This window comes from Rhinopithecus roxellana, chromosome 19 (assembly GCF_007565055.1).
Source record: "Rhinopithecus roxellana isolate Shanxi Qingling chromosome 19, ASM756505v1, whole genome shotgun sequence".
NCBI lineage: Eukaryota > Metazoa > Chordata > Mammalia > Primates > Cercopithecidae > Rhinopithecus > Rhinopithecus roxellana.
In genome coordinates this window covers 51,101,156-51,113,758 of record NC_044567.1, presented here as the reverse complement: position 1 = coordinate 51,113,758, position 12,603 = coordinate 51,101,156, and the positions used below count along the sequence as shown (strand labels likewise).

At 44.0% G+C, this 12,603-nt stretch overlaps 1 protein-coding gene across 2 annotated transcripts in view; it reads right to left on the bottom strand.

Annotated features, from left to right (window-relative positions):
* LOC104675111 (C-C motif chemokine 2) overlaps positions 1-9,089 on the bottom strand; it is a 36,173-nt gene extending 27,084 nt beyond the window's left edge. Inside the window, exons 1-3 of one of the 2 annotated variants that reach the window (XM_010379572.2) lie at positions 8,827-8,987; positions 7,938-8,055; positions 7,063-7,545 (exon numbers count right to left, since the gene is read on the bottom strand). In XM_010379572.2, coding sequence (XP_010377874.1) covers positions 7,440-7,545; positions 7,938-8,055; positions 8,827-8,902 — 300 coding nt within the window. In that variant the 5' untranslated portion in view covers positions 8,903-8,987 and the 3' untranslated portion in view covers positions 7,063-7,439. Of the gene's footprint in view, positions 1-7,062; positions 7,546-7,937; positions 8,056-8,826 lie in introns of those variants that run through there. The other variant, XM_030924010.1, reaches the window with a different exon arrangement.
* Between the last annotated feature and the right edge of the window lie 3,514 nt (positions 9,090-12,603).

The window sequence follows — 12,603 nt, the reverse complement described above, 5'->3', positions numbered from 1 at the left end:
ATTTTTGCAGAAATAGAAAAATCCATCTTAGGCCGGGCGCAGTGGCTCAAACCTGTAATCCCAGCACTTTGGGAGGCCGAGATGGGCGGATCACGAGGTCAGGAGATCGAGACCATCCTAGCTAACACGGTGAAACCCTGTCTCTACTAAAAAATACAAAAAATTAGCCAGGCGAGGTGGCGGGCACCTGTAGTCCCAGCTACTCGGGAGGCTGAGGCAGGAGAATGGCGTAAACCCGGGAGGCGGAGCTTGCAGTGAGCTGAGATCCGGCCACTGCACTCCAGACTGGGAGGCAGAGCGAGATTCTGTCTCAAAAAAAAAAAAAAAAAAAAAAAAAAAAAAAAAAAAAAAAATCCATCTTAAAATTCACATAGAATATCAAATCATTCCAAATAGTAAAAAACAATTTTGAAAAAGAGAAACAAACTTGAAGGTCTCATCTTATCAATTTCAAAACATATTACAAAGCTACAGTAATGAAAATAATGTGTTACTGGCATGAAGACAGACATATAGACCAATAGAATAGAATAGAGAGCCCAGAAATAAAATCTCTTGTATATGGTCAAATGATCTTTGACAAGGATATCAAGACCACTCAGTAAGGAAAGGTCAGTCTCCTAAACAGATGATACTGGGAAAACTAGATATCCAAATGAAAAGATTAAAGCTGGACCCTTGCTGGGCATGGTGGCTCACACCTGCAATCCCAGCATTTTGGGAGGCCGAGGGGGGTGGATCAACTGAGGTCTGGAGTTCAAGACCAGCCTGACCAACATGGAGAAATCCCATCTCTACTAAAAATACAGAATTAGCTGGGGTGGTGGCGCATGCCTGTAATCCCAGCTACTCAGGAGGCTGAGGCAGGAGAATCGCTTGAACCCGGGAGACGGAGGTTATAGTGAGCCAAGATCACGTCATTGCACTCTAGTTTGGGCAACAAGAGTAAAACTCTGTCTCCAAAACAAAACAAAAAAAAAACAAAAAACAAAAACAAAACTGGAGCCTTACATTATATCATACACAAAATTCAACTCAAAATGGATGAAAGACCTAACTGCAAGATGTAAAATTATAAACCCCCTAGAAGAAAATAGGGGGAAATCTTTATGATATTGGATTTGACAATTTTTTTGAAATGGAGTTTCACTCTTTTTGCCCAGGCTGGAGTGCGATGGCACGATCTTGGCTCACTGCAACCTCTGCTTCCCAGGTTCAAGTGACTCTCCTCCCTCAGCCTCCCAAGTAGCTGGGATTACAGGTATGCACCACCATGCCTGGCTAATTTTGTATTTTTAGTGGAAACGGGGCTTCACCATGTTGGCCAGGCTGGTCTCGAACTCCTGGCCTCAAGTGATCTGCCTGCCTCAGCCTCCAATAGTGCTGGGATTTCAAGCGTGAGCCACCACGCCCAGCTGGTTTTTTTTGATATAACACCAAAAGCACAGGCAACCAAAGCAAAAATAGATAAATGGAATTACATCAAAAAAGTGTTTACTTTTGTGTATTGAAGGGCACGATGAGCAGAATGATAAGTCAATCTATGAAATGAGAGAAAATATTTACAAATCATGTAACTGATAAGGGGTTAACATTAGAATATATAAATAATTTCAGGTTGGGCACAGTGACTGATGCCTGTAATCTCAACACTTTGGGAGGCAGGCAGATCACTTGAGGCTAGGAGTTAGAGACCTGCCTGGCCAAAGTGGTGAAACCCAGTCTCTACTAAAAATCAAAGTTAGCTGGGTATGATGGTGCATGTCTGTAACCTCAGCTACACAGAAGGCTGAGGTATGAGAATTGATTGAACCCAGCAGGTGGAGGTTGCAGTGAGCTGAGATCACACCACTGCACTCCATCCTGGGCAACAAAGTGAAACTCTTTCTCAAAAGAAGAAAAAGAACTTCTGCAGCATCGACAATAAAAAACAAATAACCCAGTTAAAAATAGGCAAAGGATTTCAATATACATTTTCCAAAGATGATATACAAATGACCAACATGCATCTGAAAAGATACTCAATAATACTAGAAACATGCAAATCAAAACCATAGGGAGATATCTCCTCACCTCCATTAGGATGGCTAGTATCAAAAAGACAGAAAATAACAAGCGAAGACAAGGATGTGAAAAAACTGGAACCTTTGTTTACTGTTAGTGGAAATGTAAAATGGTGCAGCTACTATGGAAACAGTACGGTAGATCTTTTAAAAAATAAAAATAGGATTACCAAATGATGCAGCAATCCCACTTGTGGGTATATATCCAAAGGAACTGAAAGCAGAATCTGGAAGAGACATTTGCATATCCACATTCAGAACAGCATCATACACAATAACCACAAGATGGAAACAACCCAGCTGTCCATCACTGAATGAATGGATAAACACAATGTGGTATATACACGCAGTGGAATAGTATTCAACCTTAAAAAGTAAGGGAATGTTGACACATGCCTTAACTAGATGAATGAACCTTGAGAACATTGTGCTAAATAAAATAACCGTTCACCAAAAGACACATATTGTGTAAGTTAATTTCATAGAAGAAGAAAGTAGAATGGTGGTTGCCAGTGGCTGGGCAGCGGAGGAAATGAGCATGTATTGTTTAATGGGTATGCAGTTTCAGTTTTACAAGATGAAAACATTCTGGGAATCTGTTGTACAACAATGTTAAGTATATTAACATTAACAATACTGAAGTATACACTTAAAAATGGTAAATATGATACATTTCATGGTATGCGTTTTTTAATCAAAATTTTTCAAAATTAAAAACTTTAAAAAAGAGATAATGATATCTTATGGAAATGAATTTTATAGCCTCCAAATGAAACATTGGCAGTACTTTTTTAAAATGAACAATTTATCTGCTCAATTTAAATACTCATTTACAAGGTGGAATAGGAAGAAGATGCTTAAAATAAGCATTCTCATTGGACAAGGAAGTCTGGAAGACACCCAGCAATGACTGATTTGTAGCAATTCTGATATACTGCTTGGTAGACATCAAAAGGGCCTCTTGCTGGAACAGGAACAGGGGCTCTGATCTCACTTGCAGGAAGGGCTTCCTTGTCCAGGTCCCCAGATCCACCTTCTGTGAGGCCTTTGCTTGTACATTTCTTCTCCTTGGCCACACTGTACATGGAACTCAGTGGACATGCCCTCATTCAGTGGCCATCATGGCTTGTTTCTACCTCATGGAAGATTCAGAAGTTGTTTTATAGACAGAATAGTCAAAGGCTTTTTCAGTCTTGGCTTCTGATTTTCCTGGCAACATAATTTTCTCAAAAAATTACTAGCACTGTTCCAATCTACCAGTAAAGACATGTAAAATCTCTTTCTACTCATAGAGATTGGCATATTTCTGTGCTTCCTCCACACCCGATCCATAACTGTCTTTTAGGATCAGGCTCCCAGGCTAGGATGGGAATGCCACATTGTTAACCCACTCTCTTCCTGAAGCCACTCTGTCCAACTGAAAGGTTTTATGGATATTTTGTTGTTCAAATCATTTTTAAAAATTCCATCCCACTGCCTGGGATGGTGAAGCAGATGTATTTCAAACTTTACAATGTCCTAAATGTCTGGACTCTATGCTCCCTTTTGTTCCTGATTGGAAATTGGTCCAAGGCTAGGTCAGAACAGAGGACACTATGAAAACACAAGTCAGAGGTTAGCAGGACTGGCTGTCAGCTCTAATGACCTGAATATGAGAGAACTGAGGAGCACATCGCATCAAACTCATCTGTGCACCAGTATCCATCTTCTAAGGAACTCGTAAAATACACCAATGGGAAGAGGAACCTTCCCCCGATTGTAACATTCAAAATCAGAATCTTTGAGGATGTCATGATGTTTTGGAAAGACCTCAGGTGACTCTAAAGTACCTTAGGTCACTTAGGAAGCATTTAATGCACAAATTAAATCCACAGCCTATGAACCCACAGATAAAAGGTGACTTGCAAAAGTTTACCTAACAATCTAGTTACCAAACCAGATACAGATCTCAAAGCCCAGGTCACAGCGTCCAACTACCTATTGTAAATCTTCACCTGGTTCCTGGCTGTGATTGTCTCAGTAGTGTCCCCCTCCCAAAGATGCTCACATCCTTGTGGCCGGGCGAGGTGGCTCACACCTGTAATCCCAGCACTTTCGGAGTCTGAGGCAAGTGGATCACCTGAGACCAGCCTGGCCAACACGGTAAAACCTCATGTGTACTAAAAATACAAAAATTAGCCAGATGCGATAGTGCACATCTGTAATCCCAGTTACTTGGGAGGCTGAGGCAGGAGAATCATTTGAACCCAGGAGGCAGAGGTTGCAGTGAGCTGAGATTGTGCTACTGTACTCCAGCCTGGGCAATAGAGCGAGACTCCATTTCCAAAAAAAAAAGCCTACATCCTAATAGAATCCCTATGCTCTATAAGTATGCTACCTGACATAGCAACATAAATTTTATAAATGTGATTAACTTAAGAATCTTGAGATGAAGATGTTATCCTGGATTATCCAGATGGGCTCAGCATAACCACAATATAATCACCTTTTATGATGAAGGCAGGAAGGTCAGAGTCAGAGACAAGATGTGACTATGAAAGAAAAGGAGTGAGAGAGAGAGAGAGAGAGAGCGAGAGAGAGATTTTGAAGATACAGGAAGAGACATGAGTTGAGGAATTCAGGTAGCCTCTAGCAGTTGGAAAAAGGCAAGAAAATGGATTCTCCCCTAGAACCTCTGGAAGGAATGAATATAGCCCTATGGACCCATTATCACTTCTGACCTCCAGAACTATAAGACAATGTATTTTTTGTTGTGTTAAGCCATTAAGCTTATGGTAATTTGTTATAGTAACAGTAAGAAACTAATACAGATTTTGGTACCTGGAAATATGGTGCTTCTGTAACTAACACCTATAGATGTGGACATGGCTTTGGATCTGAATAATGAGCAGAAGCTGGGAGAATTTTGAGCATGACATAAAAACCATAGATTTCCTGGAACTGACTGTCGGCGGCAACAGGAAAGGAATGCATTGCACTTGGCACTCTCTTCTAAAACAGAGTCTCACCACTGCCAATGCCCTGTGTTCAGTTTCATCATGCAAGGAGCAAGGAATTCCATGCTTGGGTGGAAAAGAGTAGGAGTCAAGATTTCCTGAAAATGAAGAGATGTGACCTGCAAGGGGAATGTAAGCAGATTGATTTGGGGTTTGAGCACGTGGATCCCCTCTTCGTCTGCCTCCTCTCCTTCCAGACTGTCTGCATCAAATCTGCCTGGTGTCACAGGGCTGCTGCTCAGAAGCCATATGATGAGGTCTCACTTGTTTGCATTCTATTCTCTTTTCGCCTCTTGGCATCTACTGCAATTTGGGATTTCACTCCTGATTGATGATCAAGGCCAGGGAATGTAGGGGTAGAGGAGAGGCAGGGAAGCCTGCTTGACCTGGAGCGAGGGTCAGTGAGTTTTCTAAATAGCTGCCAATAAATTGTCTGCTGACTGATGTATCAGGGTACTTGGAGCTTTGAAGGGATTCCATAGTCTGATTCAGTGACCCTGGACTGGCCCAGGAATGTAGAAGCAGAATCCCCTTTCTCCCTCTGCAACTCCAGTTAGTAGAAATGGAACTTTTCCAAGAGATGTGCTCCCAGATCCAGAAGGGAACCTAACTTCCTCTAGGTTCCTGTTTGTAACACATTATCATCCCTGTGTTATCGATGTAGGCTCAGAATATCTGACCTGTCCTGACTGACAAAGCGAGTCAGTGCTGGATCTGGGGTGAGAACCTGAGTGTGCTTCTTGCCAGTCAAAGTTGTCCCCAGCACCTCATGCTGCCAAAAGCACTGTCTGCTCTAGCTTGACACAGTGGTCATTTCCCCATCAGATTGGGAAGTTGACAACCATGCAGTTTATTCAATAGAGCAAGACATCTGCTTTCCTGAGTGTTGGGATGGTGTGGGTGCCCAAACAGGCCAAATGCTTCACAGGTGGGACAAATATCATGCAAAGGAGTAAACACATTAAGTGGATAGTTAGGAATAGGAGGCTCATCTGTTTAAATGGATGATTCTAGGCTCCTGAGATTGGGATGGGGGGGATAGTAATGGAGGGAAACACATTCTGGTTTCAGGGAAGCTGCCGCCTTAAAATGTGGTTTGAAGATGAGGTTTTCATGTCTGAAGTCACAGGTCTTTCTCCTCCATTTACAACATGCAGCATTTCACCCTGCATGGTTCATTATTCTCCAGTGCTGCTTCTTGGGCTCCATATTTAGGCCTTCATCATCTCTTGCTTGGACCATGGCAATAGCTTCTCACTAGTCCCTATTTCTCTGTGTATGTGTAAAATCAACAAGTTATATTTCCTGAAACTTATCTCTGCATCTCTAAACATGGCACATACCTCCTCATTGGACTGAAGATTCTCAACGTTTCCTTTAAACCAACAAAGTTGAGTACTAACTCTTCACCCTAACATTCAAATCCCTTGACTCAACCTTCCTTTCTAACGTGTCATCCCTTGACGCTGGTATGGGCCCAAATTCCCATCTGATTCATTGGTGTTCTCCCTCCTTGATGTATACATCATCACCATTTCTACTGCCAGGTATTTGCTCCCACTCTTCTTTTTCCTTTCTTAATGATCCTACAATTTTTCTGGAAAAGCCTTATTCATTCACAAAGAATGAGTTCGTCTCATCATCTCTATGAAACTTCAATCTAATCATCTTATCTATGGTGATAAGAATTGCATGCAGGGGTCTGGGTCTGTGAGAAAAGGAATGGGGTTTGGGCTCTCGCTAAATGGGTGACCAGGGTCATTGGGATCTGGGCATTTGATGTTGAAGACTGGAAGGGTGGTGTTTTAATGCCTAACTGGCCTGACATAAAGATTCTTTTATGGATGCTCAGAGGAGACCACCCAGTGGAGAAGACCGGGGCCAATCCACATTCCCACTCCTTCAAAATGTGAGCCCTACCCTCTGAAATCATGTTCCTTTGTCGCCACCAAGCTCATACTCTCAGCTTTGTAATTTCCTTTAAGAAAACACTGGAAGTCAGGTTTTGTACAAAAATATATTTATTTTGTGTAATAGTTACGTAATATTCATTTCCACAATAATATTTTAGCAATGCATTGGAATGTTAAAACAAAAATTCTTTGTATTAATGATTCTTGCAAAGACCCTCAAAACATCCCAGGGATAGAACTGTGGTTCAAGAGGAAAAGCAATTTCCCCAAGTCTCCGTATCTAGAAAACACTAGTACCATGAAAGAGAAAATAAAAACATCAATAACTTAAATAAGATTAACATTACTTAAGGCATAATGTTTCATATCAACAAACAAAATTCATTATAATAAAATAAAACAGGGTATCTGGGGAAAACTAGGGAAAAATAAATTAGCTGCAGATTCTTGGGTTATGGAGTGAGTGTTCAAGGCTTCGGAGTTTGGATTTGCTTGTCCAGGTGGTCCATGGAATCCTGAACCCACTTCTGCTTGGGGTCAGCACAGATCTCCTTGGCCACAATGGTCTTGAAGCTGTGGGGAGGGAGGACAGAGTTAGATGAAGTTCCTCTGCAATTTTGGCCTAGAGTTGCATCCCATTCTGCACCAATGGGCTGCCATGGGAACTAGAGGAGGAAGGCAGGTGGAAGGAGGGAACCCAGGGCAAACTGCTCCTATAGGCTCCTATAGGTGTCCAGGTGGAGCCATCCTGACTTCAAACTAAAGAAATTGGGGTGTTCTGAATAGGCACCCAGGTGGAGAGTGATGTTGGGGTTCCCTTTTTCAATTGGTGCCTCAGTTTTCCCATTGGGAACCTTTGTATATTAAGGTAAACAGTGCACTCTCTGACTCTCGGTTTATGAGGCTTGTCCCTTGCTCCCCAAGGAAGAACCTCAGGCCAGGGAAGGTTGGTGTGCTGAACTCACATCACAGCTTCTTTGGGACACTTGCTGCTGGTGATTCTTCTATAGCTCGCCAGCCTCTGCACTGAGATCTTCCTATTGGTGAAGTTATAGCAGCAGGTGACGGGGGCATTGATTGCATCTGGAAAATAAACCACAAAGAAAAAGCATTTTAGGATGAACTGGATTATTCTGATCTTAAGAGCAGAAAAGAGTCCTGAGGAAAAAGCAAAAGGAAGGCAGGAGAAGAGAAAGAGCTCATTAAATACCAGTGCTTCTGCCTATACCTCAGAGCTAGAATGTGATCTTTGACCCAATGACTTGGTTTCCTATGATGTAAAATGGATATATAACATTGATAATGGACAGAGAGGAGGGGCTGTTAAAGCCAGATAATACCTACAAGTGCCATTAAGACAGACCAATAATCCAGATGATCAGCGCCAGGGAAGAACAGCTGGGGAGCACCGCCATGAGTCTCCATTTAGGCTCTGAATAGTCTATACCGCTTCATGAGTTTCCCTGATACTGTCTCTGGAAGCTAAGGTGAATGAAGCACAGACCAGATTCTGGGTCTTCAGCATGTCTGGAAACAGCCTATACATCCACCCTCTCTTTGATTACCCTCATCCCCAAACTCTGCTGGAAGCAGCTGGGAGAGTAACTGTGCTGAGTGTGTCCCAGAGATGGAATCCTGGAAGGAGCTAGATTTGGGGTTCACAGCTGGAATTCTAGTTCAGGCTCTGCCCAGCAGCAGCTGTGTGTTTGGCCTCACCCCTTGTCCTTTTCTGAGTCACCTTATCTTGGAAAACTAGCGTTAAAGCAAGACTGTGGGTACCACGTCTGCTTGGATGGTCCATGATAACTCAGAGAGAGGACAATGTGGTTCAAGGAGAAGAAGAGGGGGCCTTACCTGGCTGAGCGAGCCCCTGGGGGCTGAAGGTGGCTGCTATGAGCAGCAGGCACAGAAGTGCTGCAGAGACTTTCATGCTGGAGGTGAGAGTGCAAGCTTCAGTTTGAGAATTGGATGTTTCTGGGTTAGTCTCAGCCTCTCTGTTCCTCCAGCTGCTGTCTCTGCCTTTTATTGAAAGCAGGCAGAGGGAGAGAGAGGGCGGAGTCAAGCAGGAGGAGGGATCTTCCATGAATAATAAGTGGGCTGTTAAATCTGCTGAGCAAATGCAGCGTCCTGGGGATTTCCAGGAAGTAGGAAAGGGACGAGACACTTTTTCCATTCACTGCTGAGACCAAATGAGCAAATTGGGAGGATGGGGTACCATTAAGCCCAGACTGACCACAGATGTGAACTAAGAGGGCTATTTTTAAGGATTCCGCTTTCTCTGAAGTGAAAACTGCAGAAAAGGAAGGAAGCGAGGAAACTAGATGAAAGCATGTCCGGCTCGCTGCCAGCTTACCTTCATGCCACAGTCCAAGGAGCCTCCCAGCCAGGAAGGAGCCCTCAAGCTTTGGCCGGCTCCCTGACAATGCATTAAATCCATTTGCTCATTCAAATGCAGGATAGTAGCACAATAGAAGCCTAGCAGAACTGTAGGGTTGTGTAAACATTGAACCGAATTCTAAGAGTTCTAGGGTTTCAGACTTGGACAAAACCGTAGACATCATGTAGTGCTACAGAAGAAATGCTGGTGTCATACTCACAGAGTGCTTTCTCTGCCAGGAATATTCTTAGCCCTTTACAAATATTAAGTCTGTAAATCTCCCAACTTTATCTAGTAGGGATTGCTAATTTCTATGTTATAGATCAGGCAAGATCAGGCAACCGAGGCACGGAAAGATTAAATAGCCTGCTCAAGGTGCCCTCGAGCGGAGAACCCAGGCAGCCCTGTCTCCAGTGGGCTGCCACCTCTGTGACATACTGCCGGAAGGAAACGTGCACAAGTCCTCCAACTAGTTGCCTGCTTGGGTCCTCTCTTTGTCTTCAGCATCTTCCTAATGGGCAGACAGCTAAAGGAGAGTCTAGAAGCATTCCTCATGGCTAAGTGATTATGAGTTACGAGGCTGTTGCTAGCATAGCAGGCAGCAGTGGACAAGAAGTTCATCCCTGGTTATGGCAGCTGTTCCCCCGGCTTCCTTCTTGATTTCCAGGGCACATGAGTAAGCAGAGGAGGAGTATTTCGGGAACTGGAAAGCCTGGCTTCGTTCTTCAGTTTTGCCTTAGATTTCCTCAGAAACTACAGAAGCATGCTAATAAAAACCCAAAGACCTTGGAATTCATTTCAGTGAAATCTTTTTTCTTACAAATGTGATAGGAGTACTTGAGGCATGCTAATGGCTGAGCTGAGTTTAAAATTCTGATCTCTCGATTCTCCCAGCCCACTGCCTCCTCCTGAGCCTCGCAGTGCCCTTACCCAATGGGCATGCAAAGACTAGTGACTGTTGTTTCATAATGGGTCACTGAGGCAATGTCTATAAATGCATGGGGTTTCTTGGAAGAAAACACTCGTCACTACACTTGTAAAAAGAAATGGGTTGTATTCAACAAATGATGGTTTTATTCCTAGTAAGTGGTCAGTAATGGCATTGTTGAGTGCATTCCGGGAGTCAGGTATGGTGCTGACATACTTTCCAGCACTGCCTGCTTAGTCCTCCAACCAACCCAACTTTCGTTAGGTTAAAACTGAAGTTATTTGTCCAGGAACTCAGACAGAATAGTAGATGTGGCTGAGACTCCCACCCAGGACGTTCCGATTCCAGAATCTCTTCTTCCTGGGACTACACTTGATGGCTCATGATGGATATTGGTTTCCTGGAGAATCCCAGAGCAAGGACTCTATGGAGTGGCCATTTCAGACTCTGGTCGAATTACGAAAAGGCAGGATGAAGACAGAATAAATCAACTTGAACCCTGCTTTGCTTGTGCCTCTTGAGGAGCCTTACTCTCATTCTGCCTGAATCTCACTAGTTACCCCTTTTCTCCCCAACCAGTGTTGAAACGTCTCTGTGTTTGGCTCAGTCCTCTGCTCATGCCTCAATCCATTCTTATCCAATGAATAAAATGTTTCCAGGACTAGAGACTGTGCAGCTTTGTGTAGGAATTTCTTCCTAGACCATCTCACCTCATCTTCCAAGAAGTTTTCCTCATATCAAAGGAAACCTGTCTCTAATCTGTTAGTGCCTCCTTTACCATGAACTTGGTGGACCGCATTCCATTTCCCTTTAAAATCCAATCATGCTTCAGGTTTTCTCTAGGTTAACAAGCTGAAAGACGCTGAGATCTTTAAACAAGCCTCTCCTGACTTAGCCACATCAACATCACTCATAGAATTCCGGAATCAATGGGCTTACAGACATCCTGTCGCATGGCCACTTCTTTTTATCTGGCAAAGCCACAATCCAGAGAAAGAGGCTAATTAGCCCGTGGTCACAGAGAAAAACTTCCCAGCTTTGCTGGCTGAGTGTTTAGACAGGCTTCTGAGTGTTGGAAGCATGTCCCTACTTCAGGGAGGAGTCGTCGTCTCTGGAAAGGGACTTTGCCTTTGCAAATATCAGATAGTGAACACATGTAAGGTGAAAGGGTGTGAATCAGAAAAGAAAGTCTTCTGGAAAGTGATAGCTGTCTGCCTCCCACTTCTGTTCTGTCAAGAAAAGATGCCCTCCCCAGCTGGGAGGTCAGTGCCAGGGTGAGAGAAATGAGTGGAAATTCCCACTCTGAGGCAGCTTTGGAAGTTCCCAAATCCCATAGAAAAGAATGCAATTGGCTGGAGCCTGCATTCCAGATGCTGGGCCCAGAGCCAGGGAGCTCTCACGTGGGGCTGTGCTGGGAACATCTCGGCACAAGCCTGGTTGGGTTCTGGCACAAGTCTGGTTTGGGCTCTCACTTGGGGACACACAAGGGAAAGGCCCCCAGAGGGGCTACAGGGAAAGTGAGGGTCAATGCTCTGATGCTGTCCAGAATCCCCAGTTACCCCAGGGCCTCCTCTCCATCAACTCATAGATAAGGAATGGAAAAGTTCCTCTTGGTGAATAATGCTTTCTTCATTCCTCCCGGGGTCTGACCTCACCACCAGGATCCTCTGCATGTACTTTGGTCATCGCTGCAGACTCCCACTCAATGTCAGGGGTGAAAAAAACAGGAAGTAAAAGTGAGCTCTCTAGAAAGATCTGAAGCCACTGCCTGGGCCCCACCAACGTCTGCAGTTCACTTGTCCCTCCCCACTTAGTGCAGGCTCCCTTGCTGTTGCTCCCTTCGCTCAGCCTTCAAGAGAGATGTACCGTAGCTCTGCACTCACCACATCTTTTCTATACAACCCCCTTCAAGGCCTCTCCTCCAAGTTCGCTCTTAGCTCAGCTCCAGGTAGAACACAGCCCATTTTCCCAGGGCTGCTACTCTGTAATCCTTTTCCTTTCAAGGATGAAAATCCTTCTTTAATTTTTCCACAGAATATCAGAAAATGAATGAGACTTTAGAGACCATCTACCTGTTTCTCTGGTGGGGAGACTGAGGCCATGAACAGGGTAGTGGCAGGCCCACGGTGAGATAGAAGACAAATGGCTATATTTGTACTGGTTTGCTTATTTCTGGGCTCTCAGTGTAGTGCCCTTTGTCATCTACTGCACTGTCTCTTTATTATAACATTCATACAGTTGGCACATACCCTGTGCAGAGCACCAGGTAGAGGATTGCACAGGGAGGGAGAAGTGAATCAGACATGATGCTTCCTTTTCAGAAGAG